The sequence below is a fragment of the Danio aesculapii genome, chromosome 13 (assembly GCF_903798145.1).
Source record: "Danio aesculapii chromosome 13, fDanAes4.1, whole genome shotgun sequence".
In the NCBI taxonomy this organism is placed as follows: domain Eukaryota; kingdom Metazoa; phylum Chordata; class Actinopteri; order Cypriniformes; family Danionidae; genus Danio; species Danio aesculapii.
The window spans coordinates 53,525,915-53,548,635 of NC_079447.1; the positions used below are offsets into that span (position 1 = coordinate 53,525,915).

A 22,721-nucleotide genomic window follows, 5' to 3' on the forward strand; every position below is an offset into this window, starting at 1 on the left:
ACTTATCATCAGAATACAGTCTGCTGGATAGACCAATTCTGCCTAATATACAGTCAAAGTCTGATTTATTAGCCCCTCTGTATACTTTTTCCACAATTTCTCTTTAACAAAGAGATTTCTTCAACACATTTCTGATCATAACAGTGTTAATAACTCATCTCTAATAACTGATTTCTTTATCTCAGCACATAATATTAGACTAGATATTCTTCAAGACACTAGTATTCAGCTTAAAGTGACATTTAAAGGCTTCACTAGGGTAATTAGGGTAAAGTTAGGGTAATTAGGCAAGTCATTGTATAACAGTGGTTTATTCTGGAGACAATCCAACACTAATATTGCTGAAGGGGGCTAATAATATTGACCTTAAAATGGCTTTAAAACTATTAAAACTGCTTTTATTCTAGCTGAAATAAAATAAATAAGACTTTCTCCAGAAGAACTAATATTAGAGGAAATACTGTGAACAATTCCTTAACATATAAAATTAAGGCCCAAATGATTAATTGGGCCAGATGAGAACACCAACCGTGGGTTAGAATAAAAGCCGACTGTGGGCCAGTGTGTGTTCTGGTTTATTTGGTTTGTTCTTGGCTCACACATGGCATCGCTACAGCTTACATGCGGTCAAGAGCTGGTAAACAAGAGCAGACCACCGACTGCCATCAACACGTGTGGTACACGGGCCTGAGAAAGGCGTTGGGTTAAAAAGAATGATAAAAGGAACAGAAGCCAGTCCTGTTGTATTTGTATTGTTCTTGGCTGGCGTACAGCACTGCATTAGACTTGAGGCCCAAATCAAGACACGAGCAGAAGCCGGTGGTCTTTATTCTGCACTGTTAAAAATGCTGGATTCCACAATCGATTTGTGTTGGGACGCACTTTTGAGTTTTTACAAATGTCAGTGGATTGAACAGGCGGCACGGTGGCTCAGTGGTTAGCACTATAGCCTCACAGCAAGAAGGTTGCTAGTTCCAGTCCCGGCTGAGCCAGTTGGCGTTACTGTGTGGAGTTTGCATGTTCTCCCCGTGTTGGTGTGGGTTTCCTCCGGGTGCTCCGGTTTCCCCCACAGTCCAAACACATGCGCTATAGGGGAACTGATCAACTAAACTGATAAAATCAGCACAGTTAAGATTTTGATTTCTTTAAAAAACAGCGATCTTCACTGCCTGGCTGAGATACTGGGAAACACCCATACACACATTCACACACACACACACACACTCATACACTACGGCCAGTTTAGTTAATCAATTCCCCTATAACGCATGTGTTTAGACTGAGGTCACTGAGCTTCCATACTGCCCTATCCTGAATTATACTAGGAAAGAGGAGAAAAGGCTTCTTGATGTAATAATTTGTAGATCTTTTGACTAGAAACAAGACACAAACTCAGCATTTCTGCAGTGAAATTGTTGAATTCTTCCAGAAGTCCCTGGAGCTGAGGAAGGGAAATGCGAGAAGTGTTAGTTAGCCAGATAAATGGTGGTGCGGGTCAGGGCTTTCGCCCGCAGCATTGGCTGTCTGAAACACTGCAGTTCTGCACTTTACATCCAGAGAATTGCAGGATTTGAGCTTCAGGCAAGTGTTAAAACAAGGCCCACAGTGTGAGCGTGTGGATCCAGAGGCGTCGGGTTACAGCCGGGAACGCTGAAATCACAGACCGCTTCAGTGTTAGTCTGAGGGTTTGTGTGAAAGCATTTAAAGAGGGCACTACTTCATATATTTACCTTCATTTTCTCCTTCAGAATGAACTCTGAGGTGATTACTGACAACCAAAACATCCAGAAATAACACACACCTGGCTTTGTGCAGCACTTCACATGCTCAGCCTCTGTTACAAGTACTTAACACTGCTGTACTTACTCTGAGTTTCTGTCTCGTTTCTAGTCCCAGTAGCTGAAAATTGTTAAATCAAGAAGCATTTTCTAGACAAGCAAACAATGCTGTCTTGTTTTGAGAATTAAGTGAGTTCTTCCTTAAAACAAGTGAAATAATCAGACAATGGAGGAAGCGAATGCATTTTGAGTTTATTCTGCTTACTTCATTGGCAGATTATTTTGCTTGTTTTTAAGGAAAAACTCGCTTATTTCTGAAAACAAAACTAGATTTGGTGCTTCTTGCTTTAAGAATTTGTAGATATTTGGACTAGAAACAAGACAAATACTCAGGAAAGCTTTATTTGCAGCGCATGTCTTTAAATAAGTAAGGTTTAAAATCGATTTATTAATGAAATAAATGGAACAGAATTGAGTTCTTTCTATAGTCGTGGTTTAATGTAAAACGTCTTTATTTGGTGGTGGCATTGGGAATTATTGTTATGGTTTAATGTCATTTTTATGTTTTGGTGTTGTTTCTATTGTTTTAGTTTAATGTAATGTTAATGTAAATTTGTTATTTTATCTGTTGGATCCCAGTAAGAATAGTCAATACATTGACTAATTGAGATTCTAAATTAACAATAAAGAATCAGCTACATGAGTTAGATGATGGTAAAATACCATTTTATACATTAATGCATCATGAATCAGCTGATACATGACCTGTGCTGGATTCAAGCTGTCCTGCACACACGTATCACCATGCCAGACGCATGTGTGAAAATAAAATGTGCTTGATTTCTTTTGACCTGTCTCTGCACAGCATTTCAGTCAGGATGAGCTCTGGACTTTGCTGGACTGTTGAACACCTTAATGTTTTTGTTGTCTTCAGTTGTTCTGTTGTAGATTTGCTGCTGTGCTTGGGATCATAAGGGTTTCCATCCACCGATTTTTATGCACATTTTGGAATATCACATTATAAAAATGCTTGATCAAAATGCGAAGATGTGCATATATGTGTGTGCATACACTGAGTAGGACAAACTTTTTATCTGATAAGAAAAAATGTGCATAAACTATGATGAAATTCCCAATATCATGACAGGGTCTGACCAAGAAGTTTCAGATGTCTGTCTGAGGGATTTATCAACCACTCGTTTCCATTGACTTCTTCAAGTGCACAATATTAGTGGACTAATCTAGGCAGTACTGAATGATGGTTCAGATTCAGCACTTGTGTTCTTGAGCTGGTTGCCATGTGCTCTTTGCCACACCCTCATTTGTCTTCATGGTTACCCTCATTAGTTGCCCTGGTGATTGATTGATTGATTGATTGTCTCCACCCCTTGTTTACCCTGTGCTTCACTCTGTTGCATGTTTCATTTCCCCCCAGTTTTCCCGGACTCTGTTACCCTGCTCTCCTTTGGTTCCTGTGTTTGTCTTGGGCTTGTTTTGGTAGTGAAAGTTTAACCTGCATCTGGATCCTCCTCTCTGCTCGTCTTTGGCATGCACTACATAACAGAAGTATTATTTAACACACCAAAAAAGCACATGTCTGAACTCATTCTGTCCTGTGTTGTTAGTGGATTACTCATATCGGATTATCATCAGCTCTGCTTGTTTGGGGTCTAATTTTGACTGCTGATGGTGATTACAGTAAAACGAGCCGCCTGTTCTCCTGTTTCCACTCCAGTCTGTGCATTTATAGAGTTCTGCCTCCATGTGTATGTGCCGTGTTTAGTAAATCAGCTTGCATGAAAGCCCTCAAGCAACCTTTAGTAAAAACCTGGGATGCATGAAAAGGTTAATTATTTAAATTATCCAAAGGTGCATGCCAAAGTGCATATTTAAGCAGTACTCTATGTGATTTTGTAGAATAAATAGTGTAAGCAGTAGTGCATTCACACTGAAAACTCTAAGAATAGTGCTGCGGTCACACTGGAGTTCGAGCATGCAAAATTGTGTCGTACGGCGCCGCTAAAAGGGGCGGGATTAAACAAGATGATTAGACATTGATAACACGAGCGATTGGTTCATATTTTACATTTCTGTTCAGAGAGCTCATGTTTTGATCCTCGATTAGTCTCACACAGTCACGTGAGGCAATTTCACAGGTCAGAGTTCACCAAGCTTAAACTTTGTACCACAATGAACTGTGAAACTTGTCGCACGAGCTTGTGTTTCCAGTCTGCCACATTCACATGACTGTGAAGAGATATCTATAGGGAGAAACGTGCAGTGTGACCAAGGCTTAAGAGCTCTTTAAATACCCCAATGATGCTCTTGTTCAACTGTTACAAATAAGTGTGTCATGCTGAATTCTTTACACACTCAACACTCACAGATTTGCTCATGTAGCCAAATGGGCGGAGCTACTCATGAAGGGGAGGGGCTGTTGGACACTAATGTTGCATTACTTTATTTACTGTGTATTGTGCAAGCTAAATTCTTCTACGTAAGTGATTATACTGATGGTAAATGCAGTGTAGTGTATAAATACAGTGTATAGTGTGTCATTTGGGATGCAACTTAAGTTTTCCCTTAAGTCTTACTACAAAGTTCCTTGCAACTCACATTAATAAATTGAAGTTACCAAAACATTAAGACGACTTAAACTAAGAATTAGTGCTGGGCAAAGATTAATTATGATTAAAGGCATCCAAAATAAAGGTTTGTTTTGACATAATATATTGTATGTGTGTGTGTGTTATATGTTTAGGTGATACACACACACATGCATAGAAACAAATCTACACACAAATATTGTTACATAGATATTTAAATGTATTTATAGTTTGTATCACACACACACACACACACACACACACATATATTATATTCCTATAGAAATAAATATTTTCTCAAATATATGCATGCATGTGTGTATTTATATAATGCATATTCATCTAAAAGCCTTTCAGCTTGGTGGATGTTTGTCATCATGTTAAACTAACTGAGAGTGCTCCTGCATCTGCATACTGCTTTTTTTGCTTCAGTCTCTGCTTCTTTTTTCCTCATCTGTGTGTCGCTTTGGATAAACCTGTCTGCTAAATGAATAAATAGCCACCGACTCTGATACTCTAACACAAGTGTGGCCTGTTTATAACGCTCTGCTTTAAAATGAGCTGTGTGCATACAGGAGTCTCGCTAATTGAAGCCATGCTGAAGAGAGGTAACTTAATCTTTCTGTTTCCCTTTCCTCTGCGCTTCTGAGTCAGTGTGGAGGTCAAAAGTTGCACGCAGTCATTTATGAGCAGAAGGCTGTTTTCAGGTAGTAATATGGCCTCTTTATCTTTGGGCCGACTACAGTCGCTAGAAGAAGAAAAAGACCTTTAACTGGAGATGGAGAGTTTTTATCAGCAATGCAGTAAACGTCTTCAGAAAGGCTCTGCACCCTGGGTTTGTCATCATATGCACCAGACACTGTTTCCTATGAACGCTCAATAATAATATTAATAATGTCTCATATTATATTCATTCCTCCGGGTGCTCCGGTTTCCCCCACAGTCCAAACACATGCGCTATAGGGGAATTGATAAACTAAACTGGCCGTAGTGTATGAGTGTGTGTAAATGAGTGTGTATGGGTGTTTCCCAGTACTGGGTTGCAGCTGGAAGAGCATCCGCTGTGTAAAACATATGCTGGAATAGTTGCCAGTTCATTCCACTGTGGCAACCCCTGATAAATAAGGGACTAAGCAGAAGGAAAATGAATGAATCAGTTATTTTGTAAGATCATTTTATTACATCAAGAAATCATTCAGAAATGTATCAGGTTCTTGTGTTTATTCAGCAATTTCACTTTTATGGCACTGAATATGGTATTTTAAATCAATTTAAAGTGAAATAGCTGAACATAAACATAGAAGTCTGAAGAAAATGCTCATTTTACAAACATAATTCATAGCACATAAAGGCACTTCTGCATTTAAACTCTTTATATAAACTTCAAAAACTAAATGATCAACATAATTTTACAGCAAATCTTTAGTGGCTGATCCCTATGAATTTGTACAATGCCATTTGCACATTTATTTACAATTATGATTTGTACATCCTCCAATGACAATTACGTTTAGGGGTGGTTTTCAGTTTTAGGGCCATGACTCTGTTTAAAAATCATGCATTTTTGTATTAATTAAATAATATGAATTTGTACAAATTAGACAGTCTTCCAACAATACCTGAAATAGTTACATTTCCTCATAAAATTGGGCTGGAATTAATCTGACAGACTAGGGATCTTGTTAGCTATTATTTTTATCAAGGAGGTTTGTATGATTGCTATAGTATATTTAGATGCAGTTCATCATTGAGTGATGATTATTGATATTGATATATTTCTGCTCTCTGCTGATTTTAAGTGCTTTTTTATTCTCAGTTGGTTAAAAGCATCTGCTAAATGAATAAATGTTTGTGTTCAAGCTAAGTAATCAATAAAGTAACGCATTACACATTACTAAATTAAGTAATAATATTTGTGTTACTTTATAAAAAATGTAATGAGAGTTACTTTAATGAATTATCTTTTAAAGAATAAATAGCTGAATTAACTGAGCATGGTCATGTTGAATCCTGAACTGATGAGAGAATGCAGGAACAGACAGAGAGCAGGATGGCTTTACATTTCTGCAATATCAATAATCATTCTGAACACATGAAGAAAAGGAAAAGGGGATTATAGTCTCAGTGCACACTGATTTAATAAGACTAACAGCAGCAAACACACTGCTTTAAACTGTCATTCATCTGTATATACGGCATGTAGAGCCGTCAGGAAGTTCTCTGAGGATAATATTATACAGTATTACTACTGATGGGCAACGCAGTGGTGCAGTAGGTAGTGCTGTCGCCTCATAGCAAGAAGGTCGCTGGTTCGAGCCTCAGCTGGGTCAGTTGGTGTTTCTGTGTGGAGTTTGCATGTTCTCCCCGTGTTGGTGTGGGTTTCCTCCGGGTGCTCCGGTTTCCCCCACAGTCCAAACACATGTGGTACAGGTGAATTGGGTAGGCTAAATTGTCCATAGTGTATGTGTGTGTGAATAAGTGTGTATGTGTTTCCCAGTGATGGGTTGCAGCTGGAAGGGCATACGCTGCATAAAAAACAAATGCTGGATGAGTTGGCGGTTCATTCTGCTGTGGCGACCCCAGAATAATAAAGAGACTAAGCCGAAAAGAAAATGAATGAATGATGTGTTTTTAAAGATGAATGAAGGTTATTGAATGTGTTGTTGATTGCAGACTGCAGAGCTTCTCTATTAAATAAAGGAAGAAAAAACCCTGCACATTCTGAAAGAGATCAGGCCTCAGCCATGTCAGAAAACGAACTCAAAAGTAAAGTAACACTTTACTTACCAAAACAAGTAACTAAATCATACAGCGGTTCCTTTTTTTGGGAGGGACTCAATATTGTAATGCATTACTTTAAAAGTAACTTTCCCCAGCTCTGTGTGTGTTGTGCTTTAGTCCACAGATACACGCTTGAGCCGTGTTTATGCTGCCATTCTGCTTTTTCTCATGTGTGTTATTTGTCAGGGAAATCGTTAGCATCGTCTTCATTCTTAGCTTGGAATGCGAGTCGCCTTTTGGCTTATTTTCCTGCTTAAAGTCTGTTCTACAGTGGGATACGCTCGCCTTGTGAGAGAGCTCTGTTTGCAGAACCTTAGAAAAACAGGCTGCGGGGAATAATAACAGGACCATATCCTCCTGATACACACTCACGGCTTCATTTCTGACACACAATGAAGACCCTCAGCGTTTCTCAGCTCCAGAATTAGGGAAATGATGGACAATTTAACTCGAGAGCAGTTGTAGACAGTGTTTTACTGGAGCGACAGTGAAGTGTGTGTGTGTGTGTGTGTGTGTGCGCATACTTGGTATTCCTTATGTTGTTGGGACCAAATGTCCCCACAAGTATAGCAATACCAGTTCATTTTGACCTAATGGGGACCTTTTTGTAGTCTCCATAAGGAAAAGGGCTGATAAATCAATGTAATGGTGCAGAGTGTTTGCTGTGAGGGTTGAGTTTAGGACAGAATATACAGTCTGTACAGTACAAACATCACTACAGCTGTGTGTGTGTGTGCGTTTGCTTATGTGTTTATGTGAGTATGCGCGTGTGTGTGTGTTTTGTGTATGTGTGTGTGTGTGTGTGTGTGTGTGTGTGTGTGTTAATGTGAGTGTGTATGTGCATGTGTGTTTATGTATATGTGAGTATGCATGTGAGTGTATTTGTGTGCATGTGTTTTGTGTTTAGTGTGTGTATATGTGTGTTTATGTATGTGTGCGTGCGTGTTTGTGAGTGTGTGTGTGTGTTTGTTTATGTGAATATGCATGTGAGTGTGTTTGTGTGTGTGTGTGTGTGTGTTTATTTATGCATTTATGTTTATGTGAGTATGCCTGTGAGTGTGTGTAAGTGTGTGTGCGCAATTGTGTGTGTGTGTTTATGTACATTTTATTTATGTGAGTATGAGTGTGAATGTGTCAGAGTGTGTGTAAGAGAGAGAGAGAGAGAGTCAGGCATGTAGGAAGCATTAGCAGGTTCCTCCATCAACATGACGGGACACGACCAGCCACAGCAGGGCTGCATTAGACTGAAAGCTGCACCTGAGTGTCCGTGTACTCCAGCGGGACACCACTCAGCAGGAGACACACACTCACAGACTAATACAGGCACACGGCCTTCTGGGAAAGAACATCACTTTATTACACAACTCTGCTAACAACTACAGACAACATGTTTCTCACCGGAGCCTTGACATAGTTGATGACTCTTCATATTAACATACATATTCATCATGACTCTTATAACTACTGCACTGTAGAATCACCACAACAAATTAATTACTGTCATTGATGTGTTGCCATAGCAACTGTAGAATCACCACAACAGATTAATTACTGTCGTTGATGTGTTGCCATAGCAACTGTAGAATCACCACAGCAGATTAATTACTGTCGTTGATGTGTTGCCATAGCAACTGTAGAATCACCACAACAGATTAATTACTGTCATTGATGTGTTGCCATAGCAACTGTAGAATCACCACAACAGATTAATAACTGTTGTTGATGTGTTGCCGTAGCAACTGTAGAATTACCACAACAGATTAATTACTGTTGTTGTTGTGTTGCTATAGCAACTGAAGAATCACCACAACAGATCAATTACTATAGTTGTTGTTACTATAGCAACTGTAGAATCACCACACCAGATTAATCACCAGTAGTTGTGTCACCATAGCAACTTTAGAATCACCACAACAGATTAATTACTATATTAGGTGTGTTACCATAGCACCTGTAGAATCATCACAACAGATCAATCACTATAATAGTTGTTACCATAGCAACTGTGGAATCACCACACCAGATTAATCACTAGTAGTTGTGTCACCATAGCAACTGTGGAATCACCACACCAGATTAATCACTAGTAGTTGTGTCACCATAGCAACTGTGGAATCACCACACCAGATTAATCACTAGTAGTTGTGTCACCACAACAGATCAATCACTATAGTAGTTGTGTTACCATAGCAACTGTAGAATCACAACGGATTAACTGAAGTACTTTACTATAGTATGGTTCAAAATCTATTTACTTTAACTTCAATGATATTTTAATGTGGACCCCATTTGAAAAACGTGTGTGTGCATTACATGGGCTTATATGTTGTGACTGTTTGTTTTCTCTACAGTGTATAAATGTAGTGTTCTTTCTAAACTACATGATCATTTCTGTAAATACACCGATGAGCTGCTGTCATTATGTGAATGAGAGGCTCATCCGGTGAGTCAGGTTTTTACATGCTGGTTAATTAGCATCAGGGTTTCACCTGCTCGTTAAGCAGACAGCAGTAATCACTCGCTGCCTTTAGATGAAGCTGCTGTTTACCAGAACTCTGACTGTGCTATTTACAAAACCTCACTGTAAATCTTACAGTCATAAATTTAGCTCGCTAAACACAAACACTGAAAACCAAAAAGATGGAGAGTTCAACTCTACACCACACATGAGATCATCTGAACGTTTTGGTGTGTGTTGTCAGTGCTGGTCAGGTGTGCTTCAGTGTGTGCTTCATGCTTCTGTCAGTCTGTCGCTCCTCATCTAAAACTCCACATCTATAATCCTCTTAGTCTATGCTGACATTATCTTCAGCAGCTCAAACACTCTAATGATGGACAGACGGCTGCTTCTCACTCAGGGCTGCTGTTTATGCTAATGAGATGGAGAGATAGGCACTGGTGGGCGGGGCTTTCCCCCACTGATGACACGTACAAAGGGAGAATGTCAATCAAAGTGATTCACTCATCAAGTTTGATTATTACAAATACAATTAATTCATGTTGACCATTAGAGGCTGGAGATATTCACACACTGCTGACACACAACTGTGTTTTAACCCCTTATAAAAGTGATCTTTGCCCAACAGGTGCCCTTTAAAACTAACATTCTGATACTAACACCTATAAAAGCTTTATTTTAATTTCACAGGAGCTGTCAGATGGTGAACATGCACACCAGATGGCTGTATATAAATCTAAACGTTGCTGTATAAGTGATCATATATAATGCTGAAGCATCCAGCATGTCTTCAACACCAGTAGTATATTTGACTGGAGGTTTTTATGGAGCTGGTATTCTGGCTCCACATGCTGTGGTGTTGATGCGGTTCTTTTATGCCCTCACCATGTGCATTTCTCTGGGCCGTCCGCCAGTTTCTGGAGCTCCTTCATGACCTGCAGCATCACACTGCAAATAATACTTTTCTTACTCAGTTTTTATCTTGTTTCTAGTCCAAATATCTAAAAGAAATTCAATCAAGATGCAGTGTAATGTTATTTTAAAGGAAAACAAATGATTATTTTGCTTGTTTTAAATAAAAACTCTCTTCATTTTGACTCATTATTTCTGAATATGTTTTGCTTGTCTAGAAAATACTTCTTGATTTAAGAGTTTGTAGATATCTGGACTTGAAAGAAGACAGAAACTGTAAGTAAGAACACGTTTGTTTGCAGTGCGGCTCCATATTGTGCATCTGTTTCGAGTGTTTCAGACACTTCAGTGTGTGTGTGTGTGTGTGTTTTATTTCTACATATATATTCCTGCTCTTCATGTAGCTGAATGATTGATGTGCATTACATCAGAGAATAAGCATTAGCTGACAGAGACACATTCATGTAATCATAAATATCTCCTTCTAACAGCTCATCTGCAGATGTGAGGAAACTCTAATGCAGATGTGTCCTCAGTGTCAACACGGCTAAACAATCTGTTCTTACTTTGACTTTCTGTCTTGTTTCTGGTCCAAATATCTAAAAATCCTTAAATCAAGAAGCATTTTCTAGACAAGTGAAAATAATAGAAGTAATAAATCAAAATTAAACGAGTTTTTCCTTGAAACAAGCAGAATAATAAAACCCAAGTGAAGCCGTGTTCTCTGCTGGTGTGTTGCACTGGATAATACAATGTGGTTAGCAGAATAATCTTGTTTTTTCTTTAAAATACTGTTATTTTGCTCCCCCCATGGTATTGTCCAGTGCAACACACCAGTAGTGAAAGATGCCTCACTACATTATGTCCTGCATATTGATAGATTTATTGATTATCTTTGTGTAGTTTATTGATTATGCAGTTGTGTATGTGTTTGAGAGGAGGTGGATGTTGATCTGTCAGATTTATGGCCTGTGTAGTTTTTCTTGTGGATTGTTCATTTGTAAGTTTATATATAGTATAAATTATATTGATTATTCATGCTGTGTTTTTACCTGAATTTAGACTATTTTACTAACCAGTTCAGTGAATGCAGATGACAATTTGTATTATTATCATGTTTTGTCCCTGTCAAATAAACCTTAAAATAAATAAATAAATAATAAGTTCAGTGTATTAATTGATTCATTTTCAATTCGATTCAATTCAATTCACCTTTATTAGTATAGCGCTTTTACAATGTAGATTGTGTCAAGACAGCTTCACATAGAAGATCATATTGAATTGAAACAGTGTAGTTCAGTTTTCAGAGTTGAAGTTGAGTTCAGTTCAGTGTGGTCATTCATTCATTCATTCATTTCACTTCGGCTTAGTCCCTTTGTTCATCAGGGGTCTCCACAGTGGAATGAACCGCCAATTATTCCAGCATATGTTTTATACAGCGGATGCCCTTCCAGGTGCAACCTAGTACTGGGAAACACCCACACACACTCATTCTCACACACACACACTACGGCCAATTTAGTTCATCAGTTCCCCTATAGCGCATGTGTTTGGACTGTGGGGAAAACCCAAGCCAACACGGGGAGAACATGCAAACTCCACACAGAAACACCAACTGACCCAGCCGGGACTCGAACCAGAGACCTTCTTGCCACCCTTTCAGTATATTTATTGTGTTCATAATGTATTGCACTACACTTCTCCTGCTGATGGTAAGTATCGACAGGTTTGATGGTATGAGTGGATTTAAAGTCACAGTATCTAATTTACACCACTGGAGTATTTATATATGAGCAATGAGTATATATATATATAGTGAGAACATTTTCATTTTTGATTCAATCAGAGGCTCATTAAAATGAACAACACTTCACCGATCCACTGTATAAATCCTGTCGGTCATTTTTTATTGTTATTTTGGGTGTAAAAATGGGCCTAAAATGACAAAATTCAATATAATGAAAGCTCCCCACATCAAATAAAACTTAATAATCATTAATAGTAAATCCTGTAGGGTTTCAGAACCATACTATAGCAAAGGACTTGAAATAATTTGTTGTGGCGATTCTACAGTTGGCAGCACGGTGGCGCAGTGGGTAGCACTGTGGCCTCAGAGCAAGAAGGTCTCTGGTTCGAGTCCCGGCTGGGTCAGTTGGTGTTTCTGTGTGGATGTTCTCCCCGTGTTGGTGTGGGTTTCCTCCGGGTGCTCCGGTTTCCCCCACAGTCCAAACACATGCGCTATAGGGGAATTGATCAACTAAACTGGCCATAGTGTATGAGTGTGTGTGTGTGTGAATGAATGTATATGGGTGTTTTCCAGTACTGGGTTGTGGCTGGAAGGGCATTCACTGCGTAAAACATATGCTGGAATAGTTGGCGGTGGCGACCCCTGAATAATAAAGGGACTAAGCTGAAAAGAAAATGAGTGAATGAATGTTTATACAGTTGCTATGGTAACAACAACTATAGAAAGTGGTCTGCTGTGGGGATTCTACCATTGCTATGATAACACAGCAACACAGTAGAGGAATTGATCTGTTGTGGTGGTTCTAAAGTTGCTATGGTAACACAACAACTGTAGTAATTGATCTCTTTGGGTGATTCTACAGTTGCTATGGTAACAAAACAACATTGCAATGTATCTGTTGTGGCATTCTACAGTTGCTATGGTTACACAAGTATAGTAATATAAACAAAAGACCCAATACTCTACAACTCTAGGGTATATTATACTACAATACACCACAGTTTACTGTAGTAAAAGCTAACGTATACAGCATTTCAGTTTATCGGTTCACTAATACTATATGTAGGACCATTCATTAACACAGGGTTGTTAATAATATAATCACCATACTTTAAAAACATATTTACATTAAAACATATTTATTTTATGTAGGCTGGATGATAAAAGTCTTGTTTATATTTTATTGGAGCGTCCTGAAATCAGCAGTGTGATGTAATAATAAATTATATATTAATATTAAAGCTTGTAAAGGTGGATAGTGATGGTGATGGAGTGGTTTGCGCACAGGAAACGCGCAGACCTGATGACTGCTCACAGCTGTGTGTGTGTGTTTTGGGTGGGACTGAAGGAGGCAGTAACTTTCCCCCCTCCAGCATCACACACACACACACACACACACTCTCTGACAGCTCCAGCGGTATGTTTGGAGTTTCACAGCGTGTTTGCGCGCGAGTGGAGCAGCTCCACAGGTAAGATCCGCTCATTCACTCTCTTTCACCTGCTTTCTCTTTGTCGGAGGAAAACACACAACAACAGCACTACTCGATTAGTGTTAATTAGTTAATTAGCTGCAGCGTCAGAGTCGGAGCTCATCCAGCACTCACCTGAGAGACTTTAACCAGTTATAGAGTCGCGGCACACGGACAGAACTGGGGAACCCTGGAGGGTATTTTGCGGGAGATATGGCGTTCATTTAAGCGCACGCACGCACACACACACACACACACACGAGGTCCTGAACCTGCCGTCATCATCATCTGTTCTTGTGTCTCCAGTATGAGAGAAATCAAGCTATGGCTTGCTAGAGAGAGAGAGAGAGAGAGAGAGAGAGAGAGAGAGAGAGAGAGTGTGTGTGAGTGTGTGCGTGTGTGTGTGTGTGAGAGAGAGAGAGAGAGAGTCTTTGCATGTGTGTGTGTGAGAGAGAGAGAGAGACAGAAGAGAGCGTGTGTGCGTCTGTGTGAGAGAAAAGATAAAGTGTGTGTGTATCAGAGAAGATGGAGTGTATGAGAGAGAAGGTGTGTGTGTGTGTGTGTGTGTGTGTGTGAGAGAGAGAGAGAGATTGTGTGTGAAGAAGCGCTGTAGAGACATGTCTGTCTGCTCAGCTTCTGCTGTATGAACTCTATCTGGATGACAGATGTGTGTGTGCATCCATTATTCACACACACATACACACACACGCACGCATAAGCTGTTTGTTTCATATTTATAATGAACTGAAGATGCTCCCAATCGAAAATATGCTGGGTTGTTTTAACACAATGCTGGGTCAAATATGGACAATCACAAACATTGTCTTATTATTATTATTATTATTATTATTATTATTATTAATAGTAGTAGTAGTAGTAGTAACTGCTGGGTTTGTCCATATTTGACCCAACATTGTGTTAAAACAACCCAGCATGCACATTTCCGACCCTGTTTTTAATCATCCTCATCATGTTCCATTACTTTCCACTGAAGAAAACAAGAAAAGAAAAGCCCAGCTCATGCTGAAATAAGAGTGAAGAATCGAGTGATTTACTGCATGAAGAGCTTCAGAATGACATTCTGCTTTGCTTAATTAAGTGACTGAGATTAATTGGCTCAACCAGAGTAAAGCTGTGGTCACACTGCACTTTTCTCCCCATAGACTTCTGTTCATACACACGCGTCACACCAGAGTTTGTGTGCGCTAAATTGTGTCGTACGGCGCTGTGTAAAGGGGCGGGATTAAACAAGATGATTAGACATTAATAAAGCCAGCGATTGCTGTATGTTTTAAACTTCTGTCCAGAGAGCTCCTGTTTTGATCTTCGATAGGTCTCACGCAGTCAAGTGATGCGATTTCGCAGGTCAGAGTTCACCAAGCTTCAACTTTGCACTGCAGTGAACTGCGAAACTTGTTGCACGAGCTTGTGTTTCCGGTCTGACGCATTCACGTGTGCATGAACGGAAGTCTATGGGGAGAACAGTGCAGTGTGACTACAGCTTAAACGGTGTCCCAGACAAGTTTAGTTATCGAGGTAATGCAAACGAAAGTGATTTGATCTCATTAGAACAAAATGAATTTAGTTGTTTTGTTCTTTTTGCATAAAATAAGTGTAAATAATTCACATGAGGGGGAATGTGTCATGAAAAATTAATTACATTACACTAGTGCATAAATGAAAGCTTGGTCTTGTTTTAAAGAGAACAGATGTCAGACTGTAGCTGAAGTGAAGAAAGGATTAAAATGGTAAATAAAACAAGGTTATGCAGCTTTATGTTGATGAAAATAACAGAACAATAAATGTTCATTTTATTATGTTCTAGAAAATATGTCTTTTACTAAACACAGTTTAGCCTAAATTTGACTGAACATCTAAGCTCAATATCTGAACATATTATACTACAGATTTAATTTTAATCTCTCCAAAATGAGCTCTCAGTAGTGTTTCGTTTGGCTGCAGTACGTTCAGTTTACACTGGTGATCATACAAGAGCGCCCCCTGTGCTTTGAGCTATATGAACTGTATGTTTTCATACTTTTAACAGTATTAGTAAAGTAGACATCACATTCTGCAGTAGTGTGTGCAGTCTGATGGTGTTTGATTTGAGTTTAGCCTCTAAAAGCATCTAAAAATGTGGATTGCTGTAGCGAAGTAATGCTTTACCACTGAGTATTCTTGTTGCAAATGAATAAATAACTGTTGCTCAATACTATCAATCAAAAATCAAGTCAGCAAATATGGAAACTAGACATTTTGGGCTTTCAAATGAAATATAGGTTGTCATGATTGCTTTATGTTTAGACTACAATATTAAGGTTTACAGATGTAACAGTATATGCTCCCACAGGCTGTGTGGTGACAGTAAATGTGTTTTAATCTATTACTCTTCCTACATAACAGAATCAGCTGTAAAGAGTGATGTTCTGCATCAGCTGCAGTAATGAATGAGTTGACCAGGATCAGTTAGATGAGGATTATTATGGGATATCAGGCCGTTTATTAAACTAACACATGATTGTTGAGGAGATTTTCCCGCTCAAGGCACCAGCTGCCACTGATCTCTGCTTTAGCGGTGTTTTCAGTCTTGTGATTCAACACACATTTGAACACGCTCGCTATCCCTGTGTAGCGTTTCAGTCCACCGAGAGGCTCTTAAAGCTGCTGTGTTTGTTTCTGACTAAAAACACTATAATATGTAGAATCATGCAAACTGAACTTAACTGTTTATCTGAAGATCAATGCTGAAGTCAGATTAAACTCTGCGACGGAATCTTTGTTTTGATCTGTAACTCCGCCCAATGCCAGTTTAGCCAATTATATTTCAGCATCCTGGTTGCCTTGGTGACACAGTGTATTTCATTTGAAGGGCAAAATGATTCGATCTCCTGTGGATTAGTTATTATTTTCTAATATTTCCCAAATGATGTTGAACAGATTCAGGAATTTCTCACAGTATTTCCTCTAATATTTGTTCTTCTGCAGAAAGTCTTATTTGTTTTATTTCAGCTAGAATAAAAGCAGTTTTTAATTGTTTTAAAGCCATTTTAAGGTCAATATTATTAGCCCCCTTCAGCAATATTAGTGTTGGATTGTCTCCAGAATAAACCACTGTTATACAATGACTTGCCTAATTACCCTAACTTTACCCTAATTACCCTAGTGAAGCCTTTAAATGTCACTTTAAGCTGAATACTAGTGTCTTGAAGAATATCTAGTCTAATATTATGTGCTGTCATCATGACAAAGAGAAAAGACATCAGTTATTAGAGATGAGTTATTAACACTATAATGATCAGAAATGTGTTGAGAAAATCTTCTTTTAAACAGAAATTGGGACAAAATATATAAAATAATTACACATTTAACAGGAGAGCTAATAACTCTGACTTCAACTGCATGTGACCCAACGCTGGAATAAAACCCGGCAGCGTGTTTGTGTGTGTGTGTGTGTGTGTGTGTGTGTGTGTGTGTGTGTGCGTGTGTGTGTGTGCGTGTGTGTGTGTGTGTGTGTGTGTGTGCGTGTGTGCGTGTGTGTGTGTGCGTGTGTGTGCGTGTGTGTGTGTGTGTGTGTGTGTGTGTGTGTGTGTGTGTGTGTGTGTGTGTGTGTGTGTGTGTGTGTGCGTGTGCGTGTGCGTGTGTGTGTGTGTGTGTGTGTGTGTGTGTGTGTGTGTGTGTGTGTGTGTGGTGTGAACTGGCCCTCTGCATGGACCCTAGCGAGGGCAGATTGTGGAGTATGAATGAATGAATGCATGTATAAATAATGTTGTTTTCTTTGAAGAGACTCTTTTATGGTGTGTGAGCGTGTGGAGCTGCTCTTTCATCTGTGCTCATCGATTTGGCTGCTCGCCTCTTTCTGGGCTTTGGGAAGAGTAAAAGCATGGTAAAAGGCCACTGATCTCAGGATTCCTGCCTAATCTGTGTGTTATCATGATTAAAGCTCCTGAACTAATGAAACAATATGATGAAACTCAACATGCACAAGAGTTCAGTCTGAGTTCAGCTGCTGTAGTGGTTCTGTACTTCTGTACTGCGGTGTGTCATTCAGCTGGTTATTGGAGACTGATCGCTCACAACCAGATTAATAATCCAGATTTTGTTTTGTTTTATTCTATTTATTAATTATTTTTAATTTACAATTTAAAAGGGATAGTTCACCCAAAAATGTAAAAATCATTTACTCACCCTTTACTTTTTTCAAACTTACGATATTTATAGAGAAGATATACATATACACGCACACACGCACACACACACACACACACACACACACACACACACACACACACACACACACACACACAGAGACAAGCATTGTACATCTTTTACATCATCTTATTATTTTTGGGAGGAGCCTGGGTCATTTACAGGCAAAACAGACTTGCAGGCTAAATAAAAGTGACTTTAAGTCAGAATTTTCCTGGGTTATCAATCATTTCAGTCTCGAATAACATATAGACAATAATATATATTAAAATCAAATAAAGGTATTTTGTAAAATGTTGGAAACGTGTAGCCTGTATTTTAGTTATTTAGTCAATGGTTTTAAGCGTTCTTCAAAATATAAAAAGCCAGCATGCGCATGAGTTCAGCCTTAGCTTCTGTAGTAGTTAAATCACTCAGGTAAATGCTCCTGCTGTACCGCGGTGTGACACTGAGAGGTTTAATGGAGACTGATGGTCTGTTTGGGGCTAGAAAAAGCCTCTGGGCTTCAGAAATGTGCAGCTGAGGTTTTCATCACAGCCAGATTAACACTGTGTGTGGATTTCCTACAACATTCGCTTCAAGTAGAGAGATTTACTGAGGGACACATGATTAAATCTTCCTCAAGCATCAGTTTTCTGCTGTGTAAACTGTAGAGTAAACTGAGCCAGGAGGTGTTTATTTACAGACTGAACAGTTTCTGACCATATCTCTGAGTTAATTAAATCTTAATTTAAAATTTGTCATCATTTACTCACTTCAAAGTTTATATTCATTCATTCATTCATTCATTTTCCTTCAGCTTAGTCTCTTTATTCAGGTCACAAGAGCAGAATGAACCACTAACTATTGCAGCATATGTTTTACACAGTGGATGCCCTTCCAGCTGCAACCCAGTACTGGGAAACATTCATACACTACAGCCAGTTTAGTTGATCAGTTCCCCTATAGCGCATGTGTTTGCACTGTGGGGGAAACCGGAGCACCTGGAGGAAACCCACGCCAACACGGGGAGAACATGCAAACTCCACACAGAAACACCAACTGACCCAGCCGGGACTCAAACCTGTGACCTTCTTGCTGTGAGGCCACAGTGCTAACCACTGAGCCACTGTGTCGCTCTGATATATAAAAAGAAGATATTTTGAAAAATGCTGAAAACCTGTAACCATTGACTTAAATATTATTTGTTTTAGTTTTTTTACTATTAAAGTCAGTGGTTACAGGTTTTTGAGCTTTCTTCATAATATCTTTTAGATACTCTCCCTCGAGATTTAGAACCACTTGAGCGAGATTAAATATTGAGTAAATAAAATTTTAGGTGAACTACCCTTTAATAAAACCCCTCAATGCACTGTGCACAGAGCAGATAAATAAATGACTCCATCGTATTAATCTGATGTATTTGTTGTATATGACTGGAGACAGATTCATAGATGACTGCAGGAGTAAGATTATTAACCTCTTTAAATCCTGCATGTTTGGAGTTGCTGCTTTAATTATAAGTTCACCAAAGAAAGCCGCACGTGTTCCAGCCGGGAATAAAATTAGCACTCTATAAGAGCCAAACACCTTCCTGAATGTGTAATGAGAATAATTGAGGAGTCAGGTGTCAACAAAAGACAAGCATTTCAGAAGAGAGAAGAGATTCCCATCTAAATAAAGCTCTGTGTGGATGTAAAATGTACTGCACATGTATTATAGCGTCCTCATCTCAATATCTGCACCAGTTTCTGTCATTAATAGCACAATATTAGTTGACCACATCTCAATAACAGGTCACCATTCACTGCCATTATATGAACAGATTCAGCTCAAAACCTTCTGTAATGTTCTGCTGAGGAAAGAAAGTCTCCTACATCTCGGATGAGCTGTGGGTGAGTAAATTAACAGGGAATTTTCATTTTTGGGTGAACTATCCCCAAACCAAAGAGCTTACCATAAAGCCAGGTTTTCACCAGGGCTGCCATTAAGAAAGCAGTTTATATAAGAGCAGCGCACAGAAATACATGATGAATGGAGCAAATCTGCATCCCTGAAACAAAGCAGCTAAAATAAGAGTCTCAGTATTCCTCATCTGCTGTTTATTGCTGATTACAGGAACAGAAGAGCGTCTTCACAGCAGATCTGACTGAGTTTACTGGAGATTACATCAAGATGAGTAAAGCAACACTCTCCGCCATTTTCATCGGTAGGCTTGCTTTATTTCTTGCTTCTGTTTTATGTCATTGTGTTTAAGAAGCATGTTTTTATTTCTATATTATTTATTATTAAATTATAGCATATAATTATATATATATATATTATTAAAAATGCAAAGAGTAAACGAATCCATTTGATGTGTGATTCAGAGATGTAATTGGAGCATATTTGCAGACAAATTATTTTTCCAAATTATTTTAAATATTTCCCAAGTGCTGTTCAATACATTTTTTTAACATGTTACTAGTTTTTTTTGAAGATACTCGTATTCAGCTTAGAGGCTTACCTATAGCTCGGCCCACACGGAATCTGCACACGCAGAAATCCACAGATTTTTAGCTCATCATTAAGTCTATTTATTTACTTGTGTAAATGTGTGTAAATGAATATTTAATCAGTTTTTAAATTAATTTCAGTAATATTATTCATTTGGGCATATTATTTCTAAAAACAAGACAATATTTTGTGCTTGTCTAGAAAATGCTTCTTGATTTAAGAATGTTCAGATATTTAGACTAGAAACAAGACACAAACTCAAAGTCAGAAAAGCATCGTTCTGCAGTATAAGAATAAATAAGTAAACTCTACTCAATATAATGTGACAACAACACAAACAACAGATGATATATTGTGAGCGTTTCCATGCATAAAAACAGGCATATATTAATAGCTGCACTGCTGTTGTCATACGTTTCCACGGCCTTATTAAATATCAGTTTAGTCTTGTGATTGTGTTGATCATCTTCAGAGATGACGTTAAGTGTTGTCTGATAATGTGCTTGTGTGTTTCCCAGCATTACTGCTGATGTCCAGTGCAGCCAAACCAAATGGAAAGAGCAAAAAAGCAAAACAAGGTATCTGCAATAAACCTGCTGATAGTGGAGTGAGTTAGTGATGCACATTATATGCTGTCAGCATCGATATACACGTCTAAATATTCACATCGCAAGACCTGGAAAGCTGATTCATATCTATAGTTGAGGTTTTATTGAAGAGTTTAAGATTAATGCAGGGAAAGTTTATCAGGTGTTTGTATTTCAGGAGTGTTTTGGACATAAAGGATTGCACCATTTGTAACATTTATATTTTATACAGGGTGTTGGGTTGTTTATTGTCTTTTTTATTCTTTGGCTAATTAAGTATGTTTATTGGAAAGAAGAATGCAAGAGTACAAAGAAGGTCAGGACATTCCTCTATTAAAGAAATGGCAAAACAATACAATTATTAAAAACTAACATTTATGAGACAAAATGATCAATTATTAAAGACTAACAGAGATAATGCATAAAGAAAAGGGGCACAGATTTAATCAGAGTATTTTGTCTGACGGAATACAATATTTACTCAGGCGTATTATGAGATACAACTCATTGATCCAGTGTTTTCACCATTTGTAACTTTAATAAAGATCAGTTTGCTGAGTTAAAGGGACAGATCACCCAAAAATGGATGAATACAGTAAGTGTATTTCTGTACACACACTATAATCTGCTGTTTTACTCCACTGAACTCCATATAAAGGGTTTAATCTAAAGGGTTAATGCTGACAACTGATCATCAACAGGATAAATGACTAATTGTACATCGTCCCAACAGGGAAATGCATGATTATCTGCTGTTATGGCTTTGCAATCAATAAATGTGATTATAATGGAAGTCAATGAGGCAAAAAAACAGCACCAACATCACCACAGGGGAGTAAATCTGAACTGAACACAAGGGTTAAGGGCTGCAGTGAAAGGTCTGTTTGAGGATTAAAGTGACAGTGAATGCTCTGGCTGTAATTGTGTGTGTGTGTGTGTGTGTGTGTGTGTGTGTGTGTTTCTGCAGTTGTGCCAGCTGTAGACTGTGACATGCGCGCAGGGAAGGTCAATCTGCCTGAGTTTATGGTCAAGTGTCCCGCAAACTGCAGAGAGACCAAGGAGAAGGTGTACGGTACCGCAGTATTCGCCTCCATATCCAGCATCTGCAACGCTGCCATTCACAGGTGAGATCATTTACATATCATTTGCATAGTTATGAGGATGCTGAACGCTCATCTGATGTATGGTTTAAGACAATATCTGGATTTAATCTGAAATCTGAGGGTTCAAATAAAATATAGATTAATATATACATTTTGAGAAAGGGAAAGATTAGAAAAGTAAGTTCCTGACAATGCATTTTACTCATTAAAAATTAAGTTTTAATATAGTGACACCAGGATATTTACAAAATATATTCACTGAGCATGATCTTTACTCCAAATTCTAGTTATTTTTGACATAAAAAAATAATTGTAGACTCATACAACAGGTAAAAATGACCAAAAATGAGTTCTGTCAGTTTTCCTGTTTTTTCTGTCAGTTATAACAGAATTCTGCAGTGTGTGAACAACATAATTCCAGCAGGTTTACAGTGATTTACTGTGTGAAAGAGGGAACAGTTCATCTGTACTTTCCTAAGGGTTATTTAGTTTAATAAAGGTATTTTAATATTTAACATCTGCAGAAGCTCCTGATAAGCTCTCTTTAGTTGTTGTGGTGGCGGGATCAAACTTTACAAAGCATTCCTCACCTGTCCTAA

The 22,721-nt window shown here is 38.5% G+C and overlaps 1 protein-coding gene across 4 annotated transcripts in view; it reads left to right on the forward strand.

Moving 5' to 3' along the window:
* Nucleotides 1-13,662: 13,662 nt before the first annotated feature.
* The window catches only part of vit (vitrin), a 35,380-nt gene continuing 26,321 nt past the window's right edge, over nucleotides 13,663-22,721 (forward strand). For all 4 annotated transcript variants that reach the window (XM_056470533.1, XM_056470534.1, XM_056470536.1 and 1 more), the window contains exons 1-4: nucleotides 13,663-13,751; nucleotides 20,055-20,145; nucleotides 20,951-21,010; nucleotides 21,987-22,143. In XM_056470533.1, coding sequence (XP_056326508.1) covers nucleotides 20,112-20,145; nucleotides 20,951-21,010; nucleotides 21,987-22,143 — 251 coding nt within the window. In that variant the 5' untranslated portion in view covers nucleotides 13,663-13,751; nucleotides 20,055-20,111. The remainder of the gene's footprint in view (nucleotides 13,752-20,054; nucleotides 20,146-20,950; nucleotides 21,011-21,986; nucleotides 22,144-22,721) is intronic.